At 40.3% G+C, this 16,058-nt stretch overlaps 1 protein-coding gene across 1 annotated transcript; it reads left to right on the forward strand.

Annotated features, from left to right (window-relative positions):
* Positions 1 to 1,063: 1,063 nt before the first annotated feature.
* Positions 1,064 to 1,936, forward strand: LOC101544075 (ferritin heavy chain). Its single transcript, XM_004606993.2, has one exon. It carries the CDS (start codon positions 1,208 to 1,210, stop codon positions 1,757 to 1,759), a length of 552 nt encoding a protein of 183 aa, XP_004607050.2. The 5' UTR covers positions 1,064 to 1,207; the 3' UTR covers positions 1,760 to 1,936.
* Positions 1,937 to 16,058: the final 14,122 nt, after the last annotated feature.

Raw genomic sequence — 16,058 nt, forward strand, 5'->3', positions numbered from 1 at the left:
CGCGATGGTAAAAGCGTTAAAGCACAGTGCGTGAAACATCCTGACCACGGGTCAGCGCGAGCCCCGGCTGGAGTGTGGGATCTGTGGATGGAGTGAGGTGAGGAGTTATCAACTTGGAGGAATTGATGAACAGTCTGGGCAGAGTTGTAAGGAATGCCTGTGGCTGAAGTTTTCTGAAGAGTTTAGAGGATTAGGGAAGCAGGCTCATCATCAACGACATAGAAAGAAGGTAGGATGGAGAAATAGATAAAGTTTATAGGTAAAGTGTTTGTCTTTTATGTGAAAACGGGGTGCAGTTCCCAGAACTGCCGAAGTGATCCCTGAGCACAACTAAGTATGCCCCCCTTCCCCCCCAGTTCCCTCTCCCCTCCCTCCCACAAGGGGGAAAAAGGTCATGCCTGAGATGTGGGGTTTTATTCTGAGCAATAGACAGAATTAAGTAGTGGGTGATACTCAATATCGATAACTATCGATAACCTGCCATTGATCAATCACAACATTGATAAACAGAAAATCATCGCACTTAGTACAGTGGGTTATTGTGAAGGTTAAGTGACATGGCAATAAGCATGAGCCCTGCCAGTGTTCCCTGCACTCCTAGGAGCTTATTGGTATTGTCATTTAAATTTTTTAGTCATATTGAGTATTATAATATGCTCAAAGTTTCAAGTCCAAGACCATGTCATTACAGAGAACTTAAGGCACTCCAATGTGGAATCTCTTGGCATCTGTCCCTCATCCTGCAGACAAGCTAAGCTTCTCCTTGTATGGCTCTGACGGCATTTCTTCCCTCCTACCCTTCCTCCCTCCCTCCTCCCTCCCTCCCTCCCTCCCTCCCTCCCTCCCTCCCTCCCTCCCTCCCTTCCTTCCTTCCTTCCTTCCTTCCTTCCTTCCTTCCTTCCTTCCTTCCTTCCTTCCTTCCTTCCTTCCTTCCTTCTCTTCCTTCCCCACTTGTGCTCAGAGCTTAATCCTGTAAGGATTAAGTGATCAGGAATCACTCCTAGCAGGGCTTGGGGGATCTTATGTGGTGGTGGGAATCAAAAGAGTTGACTGTTCGCCACAGCCTTCGCGGACAGTCGTCGCGGTTTCCTGCTTCAACAGTGCTTGGACGGAACCCAGCGCTCGTCCCACCCCGCTGCCCCCCGCCGGCCGCTCGCAGCCTGTCCTGCACCACCGCCACCGCCTCGTTCCCATCTCAGCCGCCGCCATGACCACCGCGTCCCCCTCGCAGGTTCGCCAGAACTACCACCAGGACTCGGAGGCCGCCATCAACCGCCAGATCAACCTGGAGCTCTACGCCTCCTACGTCTACCTGTCCATGTCTTATTATTTTGAGCGCGACGATGTGGCTTTGAAGAACTTTGCCAAATACTTCCTCCACCAATCTCATGAGGAGCGAGAACAGGCGGAGAAGCTGATGAAGCTGCAGAACCAGCGCGGCGGCTGGATTTTCCTTCAGGATATCAAGAAGCCAGATCGGGACGACTGGGAGAACGGACTGAACGCCATGGAGTGTGCGTTGCACTTGGAGAAGAGCGTGAACCAGTCCCTGCTGGAGCTGCACAAACTGGCCACTGACAAGAACGACCCCCACCTGTGTGACTTCCTGGAGACTCACTACCTGGACGAGCAGGTGAAGGCCATCAAGGAGCTGGGTGACCACGTCACCAACCTGCGCAAGATGGGGGCCCCCGAGTCCGGCATGGCGGAGTATCTCTTCGACAAGCACACACTGGGTCACAGTGACAACGAGAGCTAAGCCTTAACTAAGCTGGCTTCCCCGAGCTACCGGTGACCTCCGGGCCACCCGGGCAGTACGTGCATGTTGGGGTTACCCTAATGACCTTTTCTATAAGTTCCAAAACGTCTATTTCCGTCTTATGATTTGTATCAGTCCTTCAAATAAAGTAATTTGGTACCCAAAAAAAAAAAAAAAGAGTTGATTGTGTGCTAGGCATGCAAGTACCTTAAGCCCCATCCTGTCTCTGGCCTCCTGACTTCTTTTTCACACCAATGCAACATCAGCCAGTTGTTCTATATGGAGAATGGGTGCCACTAAGATTACATCAACATGTCTCCCACCCCACAACCTTAGCCTCACCAATTCTTTGGTCTGAGACAGTCAATTTAAATTGGGCTCATTGAACTCCTATGTGTCCCTTCTTGGGAAAATGATCAGGAGTGGAAATTAAAAGTACATTATTTTTATTGGCAAAAAAGTAAAGGGCAATAATCACAGAGCTCAGGATAAATAAAACCTTTCTCTAAGACTGAAATCAGGGCTAGAGCGATAGCACAGCGGGTAGGGCATTTGCCTTGCACGGGGCAGACCCGGGTTCAATTCCCAACATTCCATATTTTCCCCAGGAGTCATTCCTGAGTGCAAAGCCAGGAGTAACCCCTGTACATCCCTGGGTCTGATCCAAAAAAGCCAAAAAAAAAAAAGACTGAAATCAGTACACACACTATTTATGCAGAGCAGTTTCACAGCAAAAGAAGAAAGGATCCTTGGCATTCATACAGTTTATGATGTAGGGAATGTAACATGTACCTGTCAGAAAGAATTACAAATAAAGGGATGGGTAAACTAAAATGCAATCATTTAAGAGATGTTTATGTATTATGTACATATTTTATAACTTCTATAATTTTATTTCTAGCATAGTTTATATGCTAAAAATTCCCCTATGATCTCATTTTATTTTAGAAATGATTTATTGTTAGTACACTAGTAGAATTTCTTATAGAATTAAACCTGAAGCTAGGCACTCATCTCTCATTCAAAGTGAAGTTTGTTTTTTTTAATACCACCATCTTTGTGTAAGTAGTCTCAACTTAATGGAGCTTAAACTGCCTAAATAAATGAGGTGACTGAACCTATGGATTTCGCTACAGTTTGTTCAATGTAATAAAATTATTAGAACCTTGAACTTTGTGTTCATATGAGTGAAGGATAACCAGTATCAAATTCTATGAAAATAGTAACTCCTGTCACAAAAATACTTGTATTACGTAAAATAACCGTAACACTGAATACAGGCTTTAGTACGGAATGCTAATTTTACTTGTAGCCAGCAGATGGCAGTGTTCAACCCATTTCAAATCAGTAAGTTTGACCAGTCTAACGAAGCTTTTTAGTTTTTTTCTTTTCTTTACCATTTTTATTGATGTACTAGAATTTACAATACTGTTAATTATATTTTAACGAATACAACATTATAATGTCACACATCTCCAGATAGTCCACTTACCTCCAGCAGACTTCTAGTGGCCCCTCCTGACCACCTCACTTACGTATAAACTCTCCAGCTCCAAAGAGTTTGGCCATTTGTTTTTCCATTACTATGTTTCTTTATATCCCACAAAGGAGATAAATTGTTTATGTTTTAATTGTGGATGTGCTGATACCTCCATACACATAGAGATGAATTGAGCCAACTCCTGAAATACCACAGAAACGTAAATCAACCAAGTGTTGCTAATTTTTCAAAACCTATATCTTTTTATAAGAATATAATTTTTAAAAATTAATATGTGAATAGTTCCATGTTATTTCATTAAAAATTACACAAAATAGATAAAATCCTGCAGATAAACAATTAAGTTAAGAGTAAAGAGAGATTTTTTTTTTTAATTTAAAGGAAAACATGGGGCTGGAGTGATAGGACAGCGGGCAGGGCGTTTGTCTTGCACGCAGCCAACCCGGGTTCGATTCCCAGCATCCATATGGTCCCCTGAGCACCGCCAGGAGTAATTCCTGAGTGCAGAGCCAAGAGTGACCCCTGTGCATACACCAGATGTGACCCAAAAAGAAAAAAAAAAAACCATGATAATCACGAAATCCCGTTGTTCATTGATTTCTTGAGCGGGCTTAGTAACTTCTCTATTCGTCTTATCCCTGAGATTTTAGAAGCTCTCTCCATTTGGCCTTCCTAATGGTACCACATTGAAGGCTCTTTCAGGACCAGGGGAATGAGATCCAGCTTGTTACTGACTTTAGCATATGAATACACCATTGGAAGCTTGCTAGGCTGTCCCATGTGGGCAGGAAACTCAGTAGCTTGCTACTTTCTCCCAGAGGGAGAAGTAAGTTCTAAGATATCTAGCGGCTGGGAAGCGGCCATGCGCTTCTGGGAGCTTGCTTTTAAGTCTCTGGATGTTGGCTGCTGATGGAATTTCACACACCTGGTTCCTCTGCCGGTACCTTCATGCATGAGGCCTGTCCGAACGTGTGGAGAGGGGCCTCGAGCATGGCTGTGGCTAGGTTCAGGTGGTCTTTGGCCTCTGGGAACTCTGCTCAGGGTCGGAAGGGAAGCTGGAGCCCATCCATTCCGAGGGGCCCCAGGGAAGACAGCCAAGTGCACAGGCAAGAGACTGCATCTCTCTCTTCTGGGAGCTTGCTCTAAAAAAAAAAAAGGAAAACATGAATATGTCTATAAAATATAAAATTGTGTTTTATCTTTATAAAGGGAACAATGGGTCTGGAATGATAGTATAGTGGGTAAGGTGCATGCTTTGCATGCAGCCAACCTGGGTTCAATCCCCAGCACTCCATCTGGCGTCCAGAGACTGCCAAGAGTGATCTCCCAGTGCAGTCAGGAGTAAGCCCTGAGTACCACAGGTGTGGCCCATAAAACAAAGAAACAAACAAAAAATAAGGGAACACTTGCATTATGTTAGAAAATATAGGCAAGGCTCAAGTAGCTGCATTAAGTAAAAGATTATAATAAAAACCTGTTGCGTGAACATTCGTGTGGTCAGAGCCGCTGAGATAAGGAACGCGGAAGAAATGTGTTTCATGGAGGTCCAAGGCTCTCTCTGGCTCTTGGCAAAGGTAGAGAGCCCCGTGATCTCCTTTTATTGATCATGGTACCTCTAAAGGGCTCAATACAGTGATGTCACCAAAGGCATCAAAAGGAGTTACAGGAAGAACATTGAGACATATGGTAGGCCTGTAGCCTTGGGGGAAAAGATACAGAACTAAGACGGAAAAGATACAAAACCAGAACTGAAACCTTTCTTGGGCTACAGGCACCTGGATTTACATCCCAAAGACTAGGCTGAGCTGCCACCTGAAATCTACACTTCAAATACAAACTGGGCAGACACCTGAAATCTACATCCCAAAGACTAGGCTGGGCCAGAGCCTGCATTTTGCAGCCTCAAAGGTCAGGCCTGGCTAACACCGGAGATCTGCATGTCAAAGACCAGCCAGGCTTCTGTGAGAGAAGGAAAACTGCTCTTTTCAATATACTGAAATTATTTTTCTGAAGGCAGCTTGAAGGGGCAAAATGTTCAGCTTCATCCAAACCAGTCAGGACACACGAGAAATCTCGCCCATTTTCATGGGTCCCTATGTTTCTGTCCGTAGTACGGTACAGTCTACATGGGCTCGCCCTGATAGCTCAGTCCAGCCCCAACAAAAATTATTATGAATGTAAAAGCACAGCAGGTAGGGTGTTCCCCTTGCATGTGGCTGACGGGGTTCCGTTCCTCTGTTCCTCTTGGAGAGCCCAGCAAGCTATGAGTGTATATCGCCCACAGGGCAGAGCCTGGTAAGCTACCCGTAGTGTATTCATATGCCAAAAACAGTAACAAGTCTCACAATGGAGACATTACTGGTGCCCGCTGGAGCAAATCAATGAACAACGGGACAACAGTGCTACAGTGCTATGAATGTAAAAAAAATTCAACTAAATAAACATAGAATATTCAATTAAATATAATTAAATATAAATATAATTAAATATAATTAAAACATTGATTCATTACTGAAAAAATATAAAACCCTTAGCACACTAGGAATAAACAGACTTTTCTTAATGTGGTAGAGGGCAAGCACAGATGCCATGAGTAAATGTCATATTCAGTGGCTAAGTGCTGAGCAGTTTGTCTTTTATTTATTTATTTGCTTTTAAAATTTATTAAATTTTGTTTTAGTCACCATGGTTTATTATACTATTAATAATAGTATATTATTATATAATATATAACATTATAATATATAATAATAGGGTTTCATACATAAAACCTTTTATCACCACATACTTCGAGAATGTCCACTTACGTTCACTATTGTCCTAATAGCCCTACCCCCCACATTTTTACTTAAGATAATTTCTCAATTTCTGTTGTCTTTTATCACTTGTTATTCTCCTACTATATATTTTTAAAATATCCTACACATGAGAGTGGGCGCCAGTAACGTCTCCATTGTGAGACTTGATGTTATTATTTTTGGCATATCAAATACGCCACGGGTACCAGATGGAAAGACAGTTCTACAGACAGACAGTGCTACATATGAGAAAGATTGTTCCATTGTTCACTTGCATGAAGTTAGCACACTCCAGATCCATGCACATAGCAGAAAGTTGCATGATTTGATAGTTTCTTTTTTTTTTTCTTTTTGGGTCACACCTGGCAATGCACAGGGGTTACTCCTGGCTCTGCACTCAGGAATTACTCCTGGCGGTGCTCAGGGGACCATATGGGATGCTGGGGATCGAACCCGGGTCGGCCGCATACAAGGCAAATGCTCTACCTGCTGTGCTATCGCTCCAGCCCCAATGATTTGATAGTTTCTAATAGCCAAGTGGCATTACATTCTATATATGTCTTGTCTTTTAAAGTAACTTCTTTTTTTTATTTTTATTTATTTATTTACTTATTTATATTTTTTTGCTTTTTGGGTCACACCTGGCGATGCACAGGGGTTACTCTTGGCTCTGCACTCAGGAATCACTCCTGGCGGTGCTCAGGGTACCATATGGGATTCTGGGAATTGAACCTGGGTTGGCCGCGTGCAAGGCAAACGCCCTACACGCTGTGCTATTGATCCAGCCCCTAAAGTAACTTCTTTAATACTTGAGGCAAAGCTGGTTTCAAGGCTATGAATTCCCTAATACTTCTGCTATGAATATTTCCCTTCTACATAAGTTCTTTTTCAATCTCTCTGCTTTCAATATTCTGTGTTTCAATATTCTTTGCTTTTGTCATTATGATTATATATTGGAGTTTTTCACTTTAGGTCTGTTTTCACTGAGATCCTTCAGACCTCTTATTTATTTTGTTTTGTTTTGTTTTTCTTTTTTTAATTTTTATTATTTTTTGCTTGTTTGTTTGTTTATGAGTCACTCTTCAGACCTCTTGGATCTGGATGCCTGAACTCCTCAACTTTGGAAAATTGTTGTCATGATTTCTTAAACTAGTGATTGTTCAGCATTTGCCTTCCAGTTCTCAGGAGTAATGATAATTCTTGTATTGTTCCTTTGGAACTCATCCCTTAGTCTTCTGAAGTGCTATTCATTTCACTTAAGATTTTTTTTCAATCTTCTGTTGAGTTTCAGAGGTTTTCTGCATCTAATCTTGGGTCTCACTAATCTTTTCCTCGGTTACTAGTCCATTGCTCAGACTTTTCTTGAGTTTTTAATGTTACTTACCATACTCGTCATTTATGTCACTTCGGATTGTAGTTCTCACTTTTGCTCTTATACTTTCTTGTGCTTTGCTATTTGTGCTATCCTTTCTTTGTACTCATGAAACATCCTCAATATGGTATCACTAATGTCATTTTCTGGGAGTTAGCAGAGTTGGTTAGTTGGTGCTAGTAAACTATGCTAACACTTTCTCTCATTGAGCTTGTCTGGCAGCTACCTGTCTTCCTCACTGTGTTTGCTGTTCCCCTGCTGTGCTGAGGATAGATCTTTGCAGTTACTCTCTCTGTAAGTCTCTGACAGATTAGATTTAGTATTGCTGTTTTCCCTATCAACCTGTCTTCACCCAGTGGCAGCAGGTCTAAGTGTAAGCAGTGTGACTGTTGACTCTGTAGACTTGGATATGGGCCTGCTGAGCTGGCAAACAATGGGCATGGTATGGAGGCTACTGGGACACAGCTGGAAGAGAGGCACATCTGCTTCCAGTTCTTAAAAGCTCCTAGACATGTCAGCCAGGACGTTAACCTCATCTGGAAGATTGAAGGAACAAGCAGAGGACCTGAGATGTGTAGGTGGGCCTGGAGAGACAGCAAAGGTAAATAAACTAAGCTTTAGAAAAACATGATTTCTGTCTCCCCTCTCTTCATTTCTATAATCTGGTGGTGGGATTGGTGTTAAACATTGCCTGAAATTCTATCATGAGCAACCTTGTAAATCATACTGCGTTAATTAAAAAATAAAAATATTATATTTAAATTATGTGTTTATAAGGGTCTTGACAATTTTGATCTTAGTGTACACAATTACCTCATTTCACCATCACGAAAGTGCTCAAGATGTCCTTGGTGTTACATCCTGCCCATCTACTCCCTGTATTACATCCTGCCCATCTACTGCCCTGTGTTACATCCTGCCCGTCTACTCCCTGTGTTACCTCCTGCCCATCTACCCCCTGTGTTACATCCTGCCCATCTACTTCTGCCTAAGCAAGCTGAGCTTTCATGGAGCACTCACCTAGATCATCATGCTGGCATCAGGGAGGTGGCAGTGTGCCATTTAACAAACAAACAAAAAGCAAGAAAAACCGTATATTCCCCCATATCATTTATTTGCTGTTTACTATGGTTAAGGAGAAAAGGCTTGCAGATAATTTTAAAATTATACCATATGGTTCTAGTTGCCACATTGAAGGAGAGGCAGGAAAGGGAGATGTCACAGAAAAACTAAGAACAAAATGGGGTTAAAGAGGGTTTTAGAGTCACAGAGACATGTGGTGATGCTTCACTGGCAGTTAAAAAATCTGTGTGAATTTTTCAGGGAAGCAGGGAAGCAATTGATTTTAGGATCATTGTTCTGTCTAATGGCTTCTGTCTAAAGTGTTTGAACCCTAATCCCTTACCTGTATTTTATTTGAGGGCTAGATGTGTTTATAACCCCAAATTTTGGAAAAGTGCCATTATATACAATTTTAGTATATGTGCTGCTAAGCACGCTAGCACAGTGGGTAAGGTGCTTGCCTTGCATGCTGCCGACCTGGGTTTGATTCCTCCATCCCTCTCAGAGAGCCCAGCAAGCTACTGAGAGTATCCTGCCTGAACGGTAGAGCCTGGCAAGGTACCTGTGGTGTATTCAATATGCTAAAAACAGTAACAACAAGTTTCACAATGGAGGTGTTACTGGTGCCTGCTCGAGCAAATCAATGAACAAGGGGACAACAGTGTAGTGCTACAGTGCTCTCATTATATACCTGCAGTGCATTATCTAAGATTCTTAGTGAACCTTGCCAAATGAAACATTCACATACATGATCAGAATTAATACTGGAGTTACATATACCCTCATGCCCATCATGACAATTTTGGCAAGAATTTTTAGGCTTTAGATTTTAGGTCTGTAAGAGTCATGCTCCAATTTTCTCAAACATGAATCTCATAGCTTCTAAGATTTTAAATCTGTGAATCATATCTTTATATTCAAAAATTTCCTCAACATGAGAGGGGATTGAGTTTTGTCATTCATGTATGTACATATATATGTATGTATGTATATATATTTAATCTAGGGTAGATCAGATTTAATTCTGCTGTTAGATTGTCTAAACAGTATCATTGTATTTTGAAATAATTAACACTATTAAAACATCATCAGAATTGGGAGTTAGGATTTAGGAATAAAGAATGTTTTGTTCATTATCACTCACAAATTACATGTGACAAATTACAATTACAAATTACATAACACTCACAAATTGCATATGACTTCAATGTATTTACCTGTGAAAAATCAAAGTTAACAAAACAAAGATATTGTTTTACAACAGACAAAACTCCTCATTGTTTTTGGCATTGGGTCTTTGGTTGTCAAGTTATATTTAACTTGTGAAAGACAAGAGAGAAATTTTTCCATACTGTCTTGGAATACTAATTATATTCATGCACTCTAGATTTTAAATGCTTGATTTTCAAACTCTTTTAATTAAAAAAATCAAATTAAAAACTGTTTTTGCCACAATTTCACTAAGTGATCAGAGGAACCTAAGTTATTTCCAGGAAGCCAGGAAGCCCTGCAAATGAAATTATGTCAAGTTGGAGCAATCAAGATGAAGGGATAAAAGGCAGGGATGACGAAAGAGTTCAAGGAGCTTTCAAAGTTGGAAAACAAACCCAAACTAGTGTTTTTAGATCCACATTGTATCTCCTGATATCTGATTTTGCAAGTTATCTCTGCTTGTCTGTTTCACTGTTTCTCTGGTGTCCAAGAATATTTGAAGGGGTACCTCTCCTGGAGCCTGCAGCCCCTAAGGTCTTTGACTGTGCTCACTATGAGTTATAACCACTCCTTTTTCTGGTTGCTGTCCCCATCTTCCTTCAAGTTTCTATGGGTTGTTTTTCTGGGAGAGACTACCTGGATTAGTAGTGATCATGATCTGGGAATCTTCAGTACACCACCAGGCCCAAGGGGAAATTTCAGAAATCCAGTATTTAGGAATCAAGATAACAGAGGAGCTGAAATACTTATTTCTTGAATACCATAAATCACCATGGTAAGAATTAGAAGAAGGCATAAGAAACTAAAAAAAATCCCATGTCCATGGATTGGAAGAATTAAGTGTTAAAAATGTCTGTCCTATCCCAAACAATATATAGATTTATGGCAATTCCTATAAAAATTCTCCTTGAAACTTTTGACGACATAGAACAAATACTGCTGAAATGTTTGTGGAACTATAGAATCCTCCAAAAAGCAAAAGCAATTATAATATGAAAAACAATTCACCCTTCTCAAACCAAAAAAAAAAAAAGAAAAGAAAGCAAGCATTGCATTTCCTGAATTTAAACATTGGAATAAAATGCGACTCTCACCAATAAAATAGAATTGAGAGCTTTCAAGTAAACTCTCAGAATATATGTATAATTAACTTATGACAAAGATGTGAAGAACATAAAATGGCAAGTCTCAAAAAAATATTGAGAGAATTGAGAAGCAACAGAGATATGAAACTAGACTACTGCCTCACAACATACACAACAGCTGATTCAACATATTCAATCTTTAACATGGATTAAGGACCTAGGTGTTAGGCCTCAATCCATAAGAGACATCAAGGAAAACATCGGCAGTACTCTCACTGACATTGACATCATAATTATCATCAATGATGCAACTTCAATGACAAGTAAACAAAAACATAAATTAACATAACTGCACTTAAATAAGCAGTTTATGCCCATATAATAAATAATAGCTAAAATAAAATGACACCCTCCTGCATGGAAAAAATATTATCATGCCATTCATCTGGTGAGTGGCTAATATACAAGATATATAAATCACTCACTGAACTAAACAATAATGGAACAATCTTGTTTAAAAAAATGGGGAGATGAGTTAAATGTCTGCTTCATTTATTCGAAAAGAAGACTAATAGATAGCCAATAGGATATGAAAAAGTGTTAATTATCACTGACTATTATAGAAATGCAATTCAATGTGGTGATAAAGCATCATCTCACATCAGTTAGAAGTACCTATATCAAAAATATTGGGGGCCAGAGAAATAGTACAGCAGGTAGAGAGTTTGCCTTGCATGTAGCTAACCCGGATTCAGTTCCTTGCACCACATATGGTCCCCTGAATCTGTCAGGAGTGATCCCTGAACATAGAGTTAGACATAAGCCCTGAGAACAGATGAACATAAACCTTGATTCCCCAAAATGTTTTGGGGTATGGAGATACAGTATAGTAGATAAGGCATTAACCTTGCACATGACTGATATATGTTTGATACCCTGCACCACATATATCCCCTGAGTCTTCCAAGATTGATCCCTGAGTGCAGAACCAACTCACATGTGGTTCAAATACAAACAAAAAAATGTAAACAACCTGTGCTGACAGGGAAATAACCCCTCAGTCATTGTAGGTAAGTTATAGTCAGGATAAATCTCTATAGAAAACAGTATATGGCAAATCAAAAATTTGAAGATTTAAATTACCACTTGACCTAGTAATTACATATCTTGAACTCTATCTCAAGAATATGAAAGTATTAAATCAAAATGATATATTACACCTTTTTTGTTCATTCACTATTTACAATAGCAAGATTTTAAAACAACCTAAGTGCCCACAACAGATAAGTGGGTAAAGCAATTGTGGCATACATGGACAATTTAATACTCCAAGTTGTTGAAGAGATCGTATCTTGTATTTCACTGCAATTTGAATGGAAATAGAGACGTCTGCTAAGTTAAATAAATTACAAGGACAAAGACAAATATCAAATGATCTTGCTCATGTATGGAATATAAAGCAACAATAGAGGGGGATAGATAATAGTCAATGAGAATAAATCTACCTACAGAAATGAACTGACGGAGAAGCGGGGGCATGTGGGGGGAAGTGAATGAGAAGGGTCAGTTGTTGGAAGGATTTGGATACTTTGGCCATATGTGTGGTGCAGTAATATTGTATTCCTAAAACACAAATACTAATATTATTACAAATGTTTACTTTTTTTAAAATCTAGAAGTGGGACTTATCAAATATGTAGAAAGGCTCTGAGTTGTATAAACAGTGTTCCTTGAGAATTTTACTGATGACCTAAATCCCAGAAAAACATGTAGCACATAATAGGAGCTTGATAAACATTTTTTTGAGAATTAAAGAAGAATCTGTCTGATGTAAGGAAATCATTTTCTTTTCCTGAGTACTACCAGGAGTGAGCCCTGAGCACAATTGGATGTGACTCCAAAACTCCAAAATGGAAAACAAAAGGAAAGAAAAAATAAGAATGAGAGATAAAAGAAAGAAAAGGAAAGACATTTTAAGAAAAATGAAAGAAATGGAGAAACAAAGAGAGATGAAAGAAAGAAAGAGAAAAAGAAAGAAAGGAAGGAAGGAAGGAAGGAAGGAAGGAAGGAAGGAAGGAAGGAAGGAAGGAAGGAAGGAAGGAAGGAAGGAAGGAAGAAAGGAGCCTTTTAATCAAAGAAGCAGAATAGGCAAAAATTCAGGGGGAGGGGCCCAAGGGGTAGATGTAGCCAAGTGGGAAGATAGGAGGAATTGGAAAGAAGTCAGTCTGTTAAACCTGAATCAAATCTAAAATTCTAGCTTAAGGATTTTTAAGTTATTTTACTTTTGAGTTCTAAAACTCTGGTACATCTATACAATGGAATACTACGCAGCTGTTAGAAAAAATGAAGTCATGAACTTTGCATATAAGTGGATCAACATGGAAAGTATCCTGCTAAGTGAAATGAGTCAGAAAGAGAGAGACAAACATAGAAAGATTGCACTCATCTGTGGAATATAAAATAACAGAATAGGAGACTAATATCCAAGAATAGTAGAAATATGTACCAGTAGGTTGGCTCCATGGCTTGGAAGCTGGTCTCACTTGCTGGGGAAAAAAGGCAGCTCAGATAGAGAAGGGAACACCAAACAAAATGTGGTTGGAGATCCCACTCGGGAAGGGAGATGTGTGCTGAAAGTAGACTAGAGACTGAACACATTGGCCACTCAATACCCCTATTGCAAACCACAACACCCAATTGGAGAGTGAGAGTGATCAAGAGGGAATACCCTGCCACAGAGGCAGGGTGGGGTGGGGGAGAGATGGGCTTGGGGGGAGAGGGATACTGGTTTTACTGGTGGTGGAGAATGGGCACTGGTGGAAGGATGTGTTTGTGAACATTGTGTGAGGGAAAAACAAGTTCTAAAATGTGTGAATCTGTATCTGTACCCTCACGGTGATTCACTAATTAAAGAATAAAATAAAAAATTAAAAAAAAAGAATAGTCTTTAGGTAAAGACAGGATAGGAGAAGACTGATGTACATAATATAGAACTAATCTGACACATCTTTCTTTTATGTGTCAGTGCTCAGGGGTTTTTCCTGGCTCTGCACTTAGGAATCAGTCCTAGGAGGCTTGGGGGAACGTATGGTATGCTGGGGATCAAAGATGGTTGATCCGCTGCACATGAGATTAGTGCCCTACCTGCTGTATTATCTCTGGTCCTTCTTCCTAGACTTGATCATTAGTTGGTACAGCTCAATTTCTTGTTATTATTATTATTATTATTATTATTATTATTATCATCCCTGGTTGAGTGGCGGTGGTGGTGGTGCTGGTAGTCGTGGTGGTGTGTGTGTGTATGTGTGTGTGTGTGTGTGTGTGTGTGTGTGTTTCCAGCTGCTCACAGACAGTCCCGACGCTGAGACACCTCTCTACCAGACTGAGTTTAAGTAGTAGTAGTCTATTAGTAGTCAGAGACAGAGTGGAGATCCCTTGGTGTTTATAGGCGTCCTCTGTAGTGTGGGACTCTGGCTACTTGTAATTTCGGAAAGTCTCTTGCCACCAACTTTCCTTTCTTAAAACTCCCATGTGAAACCAATATTAATTAGATGTGAATGGGCTTGTTTGCTGCTCTGACCTGACTATCTGCACTGTGATAGCCAGTAGGGGATTCTGGACAACCAGGTGGTAGGTAGGTTACCTGATGGGGATGCTGTGTCCACCAACCTCCCATTGCCATGTGTTCATTGCTACTGGACTGGGCAGTGGCAGTGTGGGGCTAGTGTGGGACTCCCAAGTGTGATTCTTCTTAGTATTACTACTCTAGCCAAATAAAGTTCTCCTTTTCTTTTAATTATTCTCATGATTAAATTGGGCTGAAGTGTACAATCCATGTACAGATATTTCTGTGTACTTTAATATTTGCAGATCACACAGTTATGAGACCATTAATTATGTTTATCATTGTATCTAAAAATAAAGATGGAAAATAAAGATGGTAACATTAAGTTATCATGTTATGAATATTTCATTGATTATGCCTCATTTATTAAACTGACTCTTGAAAGTAACAGCAAAGAAATGAGGTTTGGATTGTAGCAATCCAAAGATAGTTCAAGGAAATAGAAGGTTTCTCTTAGAAAAAGAAGTTTATGCTTCAGAGAGGAGTGGGGGTTGTGGATTGACAAAACATGAGATGATTATTTCTTCAAAACACTGCATAGTTCTATGTCAATAGAGGGCTTAACTTATAACGCTCAGGAGATCTGTAGGTCGTAATAGATACAGGAGCATGTATCCTTTTATTTTACTTTTTTAGGATAAATTCCTTTTATTACATAATATTAAGTAGCCATGCTCAATCAACAAGTTCAGCAGGAGCTTGTAAATATTCTGCTAATAACATACTCCATTTTGGGCATGATGTAATGTCAAAATACTCATTTTCTTTAGCCATATAATCTTGCAAACTAGAGAATAAATAAAGAAACTAATATACAAGAACTTTGTTTCTTACAGCAGTTATGATTAACAGAGGTTGACTTATATTTATTGATAAGCCAAAGATTTTCCCTGTAACAAACTAGCTCTTGGTTAGAGAAGTGCGAGAGAGGGTATAGGAAAGTGAGAGCTTTGGCTTCCCCAGTAGTCTATTTGCAGTGTTTTTGTGAACTGCTAAATTTTAGCTCATAATAATCACGAAATCCTGTTAATCACCAATTTCTCGGGCGGGCTCAGTAACATCTCATTTCGTCCTTTCCCTGAGATCTTAGGAGTCTATCTCAACTCAGCCCTTCTAACGATGTTGCACTTGGGGCTCTTCAGGGTTAGGGGAATGAGATCCAGCTTGTTACTGGATTTTGCATATGAATACACCATGGGAAGCTTGCAAGGCTTGCCAGTTTCTCCTAGAGGGAGAAGTAGGCTAAAGATATCGTGTGTCCGCCGCTTCTGAGAGCTTTGTTTTAAGTCTCTCTCTGGATTTTGGCCGTTGATAAGTCTCTCTGGATTTTGGCCGTTGATGGGATTACACACACCTGGATTCCTCTCCCAGTACCTTCATGCATGAGGCCTGTCCGAATGTGTGGAGAGGGGCCTCCAGCATAGGTTCCTGTGGTCTTCAGCTGCCTGGAGCTCTGCTCGGGGTGGGAGGGAAGCTGGAGCCCATCCCCTCCGAGGGGCCCCAGGGAAGACAGCCGATAATAAGACTAATCAAAATTTAAAACATTCTAATCAAAATGGGTCTGCACATGCCTTTCTAGCCATAATCAGGAGGGAACTGCTCCTTCATATCAGACACACTTCCCAGTGTCTCTCAACTTGTTCT

This window comes from Sorex araneus, chromosome X (genome assembly GCF_027595985.1).
Source record: "Sorex araneus isolate mSorAra2 chromosome X, mSorAra2.pri, whole genome shotgun sequence".
NCBI lineage: Eukaryota > Metazoa > Chordata > Mammalia > Eulipotyphla > Soricidae > Sorex > Sorex araneus.